General features: G+C 44.0%; 1 protein-coding gene across 1 annotated transcript in view; it reads right to left on the bottom strand.

Moving 5' to 3' along the window:
* CSUI_009363 (glyoxalase family protein) overlaps nucleotides 1–4,220 on the bottom strand; it is a gene marked incomplete at its 3' end in the record, with an annotated part of 6,378 nt that extends 2,158 nt beyond the window's left edge. Inside the window, exons 1-3 of the mRNA XM_068069479.1 lie at nucleotides 2,995–4,220; nucleotides 1,874–2,022; nucleotides 71–1,054 (exon numbers count right to left, since the gene is read on the bottom strand). Coding sequence (XP_067918545.1) covers nucleotides 71–1,054; nucleotides 1,874–1,946 — 1,057 coding nt within the window. The remainder of the gene's footprint in view (nucleotides 1–70; nucleotides 1,055–1,873; nucleotides 2,023–2,994) is intronic.
* Between the last annotated feature and the right edge of the window lie 2,451 nt (nucleotides 4,221–6,671).

Below are 6,671 nucleotides of genomic sequence, written 5' to 3'. Positions count from 1 at the left end.
CCCCCCCCCGTTGTATTGCTAGACTCATGGCGTGCCACAAGGACATCCCTATCGTAGTTATATCCCACACAGCAAGCGGCTTTCTTCTGTTTGATTAGCCAGTGTCTTTGATCTTCTTCCTCTAGACGCCCCGCTGCGGTAGTGGTACTTCCTGCACGTCGTAGGAAAGAGCCTTCTCGGCTTGCTTGAAGTGAATTGTCTTTACTACTACTACCACTACTACTGTTCGTACTCCCGCCACTCTGTGTCTGTTGTATGTGCCCACTATTCCCTACACCTCCCGCTGTCGAGCTCTGGCTTGTATTCGAGTCTCTCTTCTCGTCTTTCACCTCCATAACCCCTCCTCCTTCTCCTGCTTCTCCCCCTTGATGTGAATCTTGATCTTCCATATTCCCGCCGAATCTTTTCTTGCTTTTCTGTTGCTGATCTTCTTCTTCTTCATGATCTTCATCTTCTTCGATGTCTCTCGAGGCTTGCAGGTGCTGCTGCTGCTGTGCACCTCCTCCTGAGCCTCCTCCTGTGCCTGTGCCAGATCCTGCAAGATTGACGGAGCTTGTCGATCTTCCGCGTGATAGCAGACCGCTTCCCTCTCCTATAGCCGACGCAGGAACCTGTGGATGAAGAAGCGACATCCCCATTCGTCTTATATAAAAGTCTTCGCTCAAGTAACACGCTCTCTTCGCTCGCAGACGCACCGACGCTAGACGGACTCGACACGGCGAAGATGACGAAGAGGATAAGGATGGCATCACAGGAAAAGAAGAAAGACCACCCTCTGCAAGAGAAGACTTCATTAATGAAGAGGTGCAAGAAGAAGAAGAAGCATCTTCAGAGCATAGTAAATGAGAGGTAGAGGCAGAAGAGGATGAGAAAGAAGACTTCTTTGACGATCCCCCGGCTCCTCCTCGCCCAGCTGACGAATACCGACGAGAAGCTTTAGAACACGGAGAGCTACCACTGCTCCTACTCGAGGCCAGAGAAGAAGAAGCAGAAGAAGAGGATGACGCTGCTCGGCTATTAGTCCTATCTGGGCCTTCTCTTCCAAGATGAAAACCTACGAAAGAAGAGAGAAAAGAAAGAGACAACACATCAATGAAGTGACGAAAAAAGAGACAGAAAGTAAAGCAGAAGTCTTATCAACGCCTCAATTCATCATTCTCTCTCTCCCCCTACTCATCCAAACATTCCTGTTCTCGCTCCCTCTTTGAAACTCTCTCTCCCTCCATATATATAGATATATATGTGAATATCTATCTATATATATATACATACATGCCTGTGTACCAGCTGCATGCACATATAGGACCAGGGCATATAACGTCCTGACGTGAGCCGAATAACGAATGAGTATATACATACATATATATATATAGATATATATATGTATGTATATGTGTATCTATGTGATGTGTCGTCATGTGAGAGTGGTTGAGGTGTGTGTGACCCATCCCCGGATCTGCAGAAAAGAGAAACTGATACGAACTTCAAACTTCACTCCACAACATTTGGCTGCAAAGGGATGAAGCACAAACCCCCCATACACACCTATCTGTACTTACCTTTCTCTACCTATATATACATCTATACACACCTACACCTATCTATATATTTATCCCCACATATCTCTCTGTATATATATATATACATCATTGCATGTCCCAACACTAAGCCCGATCAGCAGACCGTAGGTGGCGTGTGTTCTGCCGGTGTATGGACGGAGGGGATGTGAAGTATAGAGAGATCTCTTTCCTTTTCGTCTATCGGCATGAGGCTGTGTAGAGAAGAGTAAGAAGACGAAGATTCTGAAGAGGAGAAGAGAGGAGAGCCCATGTGTGAAAAGAAGTGAAGAAGAGTTTCTGCTGTCGTCTCATACTTGCGCTAGGAGAAGAGTTATCTCCTTCTAACGTCTGGCCGTCTGGAAGGATGATAGTTGGGAGCTTCTCCATGATGGATATGACGAAGCAAAAGACGGGAAAAAATGAAGATGATCCACAAGAAGAAGAAGAGAGTCCTCAGTGCGATCTATTAGGGGGGAAGGCAAAAAGAAGGGGACAAACAGTCACGATGCAGCCGCACACATCTTTCTTATCTCGACGAGAAAGCACCATATACACATGCATAGAGATGCATATATATATATAGATAGGAAGATACACGGAAAAGAAGTCTTCACAGATATATGTATATATACACGTATACACGTAAGTACACGGAATGAAGACGGAAAGTTCAACTGGCTCTTCTTGTGGATATCTGTGTTGTCGACATACCCTTGTCATACGGTGTTAGGATGATCGGCCGCATGCATGATCTATCTCTTGTTTTCTCCTCTTCCTCTTCTCCACCACGCTCTTTCTTCTTCTTTTTCTTCTCTGTCTACCTTTAGGTATCTTTTGACCTATCTATCTATCTATCGGTCTCCCTATCCATCTATATCGACAGCAACTGCTGCCCTCTGTGAAAGTTCTTCAACTGCCTCTCCCACCGTCGGAGAAAAGCGACTTTCTTTCTTCTGTGAGTCCTATTAGATCATTCTTAACTGAGACGAATTAACCCAGGAGATCAAGCAGAATCTATATCTATCTCTCTATCTACCTATCTCTCTTGAATTACCTGTCTATCTGGCTTGCCACCTATCTGAATATTTCTAGCCACACCCGGAAGATATGAAGCTAGTACCTACGTACCTGTCACTAATCTTATTATCTGATTAACTATGTATGCATATATATACAAATCTATCTATCTATATATATAGCTATCTGGCCTCTGACGCTTGGTATATGGATGTGGAGCGGCGGCCGGCCTGATAAGAGAAGAAGAAAGAAGCATCGACATCACCAACACCTTCAGACACACCATAGCGACGAGACAGATCTATCAAGACGTGGAGTATAAAAGCCGCTCCGTGTCTCTCTTCTCTTTCTTTCGTTCTTCCTTTCTTCCAAACATCTTTTTGACTATGCGTACAGGAGAAGAAGGGAAGCCTCTTACCCTTGGAATCTCTTGAAGAGAAAAAGGACAGATAGATAGATAGAGATGGCTAGATAAAAGACTATCACAGTCTCCCCTAACGTTCAAAAGATTCAATCTCCGAAGAAGAAAGAGAAAAGGAGAAGTTTAAAGAAAAACGTAGTGAGAAGAGGGGCAGAAGAAAAGAATGGACTAAAATCGAAGAGGGGAGGGAACGTTGGTAAGAAGAAGGGGAAAAGGAAAGAGAGAAGGAAAGAATGAAGTGTGTTTGAAAGAAAAGTAAGAAAGGAAAGAACTGTTGACCTTTGACTTTACATTCTTTCTCTAACCCGTCTTCTTTCCGTTTCGCCGTGTCTATAGAATCTTTCTACTATCCTACGGCTCGTATTGCGCTGCTCTACCAGCTAAACACCCTTTACACAAAATAGAAGACGACGCGAGTGAATGAAAGACTAAAAGCGAAAAGGGAAGAGGCGTTTTCTTGAGAAGAGGCTTTCTTAGAGTCTTAGTTCATTCAAAATAGAAAGAAGCAAAGAATGAAATCCAGAAAGAAACGATGTCGGAAAGAAAGAAGACAGGGGAAAAAAGTGAAGTGAGAATGATGAGACGGAGACACACAGATAGGTAAGGGAGCGGGCGAGAACTGAGAATGAGAGGAGAGAGTGGAGAAGAAAGAAAATTAGCGACGGGGGGAAGTGAAAGAAAGCTTCTAAAGAGGAAGATGAGAAGAAGTAAGGAGAGATTCAAAAAGAAGGGAAAGTGAGTATTTATCACGAGTTGGAAACAGAGAAAGAAAAGAAGAAGAAAGGAGAGGGTCTAAAAGGAAGAGTAGCTAGGAGTAGCTATAATTAGACGATAGGAGCTGATGAATGATGGTGGTAAGGGCGAAAAAGCGTCTTTGTTGATTCTTCTTCTTCTTAGAGGAATGAACGCACCAGACGTTGCGAACGACGGACTTTTACTTCTGAAACATGAAGAGAAAAAGGTGTCTTTAGTATCAGAAGCTTCAAGAACGAAAGCAAGCCTCGACATTTAGACAAGATTCCAACACGAAGCAAGAAAGAAAGAGAAGAAAAGAGAAGGAATAGAGAAGGAAGGAAGAGGAGTACTGCCGTCAACTAACTAACTATCGTTCTTATTGCTAGCTATGACATACAACAGAGTGGCAACGATCCCGAAGAAAAAGCGACCGACCGACCGACCATCCATCCATCACCCGCCGCCAAGAACGACGGCGGACGGCCTTCACCCCCTCTCTACTCTCCGTCCTGGTCGTCGTCGTCTTCGTAGTGGTGGTCGTGTGCTGCTGCTACTGCGGGTGCTAACGGCGAGGCGGACGGACGACAGAGAGATAGACACCGGCACAATGCTGCTGCTGCTTCTTTTCACGGTGGTGCGCTCATCATCTCACCGTTCACACAGAGATTGGGAGAATCTAAGAAGAGAAAAGAATGGGGGAATGGTAACCCAGTCTTCTCCTATCTTCAGAAGTCCTTTATTAGACAACCGGCCGACGGATGACGTATTGGCCACCCGTCTCACGGCGTCCTACTGCAGCTAGAGGAAAAAGACAGCGGCGACAGCACCGGGTTTGGACTGTACATACACCTGGACCAGGACACGAAAAGCTGTACATACACTGGAGTCTATGCACTGCATATACACCTATAAATATAGTCGAGTGCATGTACAGAGCCTCTGCACTGTACATACACTCGACTATATCCATAGGAAGACGCCTTCGCGATACGTCTTTACAGGCCTACATGAGAGATCGTGATGCAGCTGAGTGATCCACTCAAACGCTGTCCCAGCGTCTACGTACATCCGTAGGACGTGAGACATCATATCGATGTACCGAAGTACTGTATAAACATATATGTAGATATATATATATATATCTATGTATTTGTGTATGTATGTGCATATGAATCTATCATATGTGTATCTATGTCTACAACGGTTCCTTTGTTCGAGTGTACATCTCCTGCTTTTCCACCGTAGCTCTGTCTCTCCGGCTAACTTTCCTGTGTTTCTTTCCCGAGGTGGGATGGAAGGGAGGACTCACGATAGATAGGTAGATATGTGGGAGTAGTTGTTCCCCTCTTTCATTTCTTCCTCTCTCCTGAGCCTCTTTTTTTTTCTTGCTAGGTCTTGCGAAAAGATTTTAACCTGCTGAGAAAGTAACCCTGTGTATCTGCACAACCCAAGGAATCGTATTTCCTCCAATAGGATCCGGATGCATGCGCGGCCATACATGACACGTCTACCCACTCCTCATTTATCTAGGAATCCTTTAGCTATGTATTCATCCATAACCCATCCCATCCATCAGGTTTCACTTGTTGAGCACTCGGATCGGGTGTATGTACACCTTGGATTTCCTGTCTTGGGAATGAATTTCTCAAATGGACGAAAGCTCACCCCCACCCATAAGTCTTTCTTTCTTTTTCTTTCTGCTGGGTATCTCTATTCTGCCTCCTATCTTCTTGCTATACCATATCTCATCCGCTACAATAGTTTATCTACCTAGAGAGAGAGCCGTTCCGAGTTCAGATGCGAATCGGCGAGAGAGTGGCAACTTGAACGAGTTTCTCTCTTATTAGCATCTTTAACATCTTTTCTGTCTTCTTTCCTTCCTTCATTCTTTGGAAGCGAGTAACGTGATGCATTTCTCTAACACTTTGTGAAGCCACTCTACAGCTACGACGACTCCTGGTCGACCCTTCCGTTATTGCTGTAGACTTGAAGAAACATAGATATCTTCAAAAGAGAAACGAAGAGATAACTAGAGAGATACAGACGATAGATGGTGGATGGAGAGACACGTAGCGAAAGAGGCAATGTACGTATTCCCCAGTGTCTACTTGATTCTTCTTATTGTCGGTATGTATCGAGTGAAGTTCCAGAAAGCAGGGAGAAAGAAAGAAAGATAGACCCGAAGAGAGAGGGCGAGACAAGTTATTCATCTACGCAAAAATACCGAAGAATCAAACAACTTTCTCGTCGCCTTCTTATCAGTAAGGACACTCTTTCTTTCTTTCTTTCTTTTTCTTCATGGTAGTAATACGAATAGCAATAGTAAGAATCGATAGTCCTTGTACAAGTACCGGTAGAAGCCCATTGAGAGGAAGAAAGGAAAGGGGGAAAGAGCAGGCACGCTATACGTGCTTCGAAGGGACCAAAGTTTGAAGCGTTCAGAGAAACTGAGAATATGAAACTCTCTTCCTCTTCTTTTCTCTCTTATTTACTCTTTTCTTCTTCTTTTGCTTTCCCCCGCTCAATAGTATAGAGGTCTATTCGAAACCTCTTCAACTGCTTTCATACCTGTTTTGCGTAGACATCATACATACCTATCTGTATATACATACCCATATACAGACCTTATATGTATACCTGTACAACATATATCTCCCTATACACACACACAAGTACTTGGTATATATATAGATCTATGTATATGTGCTAGCGTGCTTGTGTATATAGCTATAGATTTATGATGTGACTGCTAGATCAGAGGGGGAGAGATAGAGAGAGTTTGGAGAAGAGAAGAACAAGGAAGAAAAGGAACAGAGAAGTCCGATATGTGTGTGGAAAGAGAAGATCTTTTTCGTTCCTTTATCCATTCAGCGACGCACCTATCCATCCATACAACTTGAAGAAAGATTTCTCAGCGAGAAAGAACGAAAGAAAGAGAA

The sequence above is a fragment of the Cystoisospora suis genome, assembly GCF_002600585.1.
Source record: "Cystoisospora suis strain Wien I chromosome Unknown contig_5566, whole genome shotgun sequence".
Classification (NCBI taxonomy): Eukaryota; Apicomplexa; class Conoidasida; order Eucoccidiorida; family Sarcocystidae; genus Cystoisospora; species Cystoisospora suis.
Note: the sequence above shows the minus strand (reverse complement) of the source record. Positions and strands in the feature narration are given on the sequence as shown.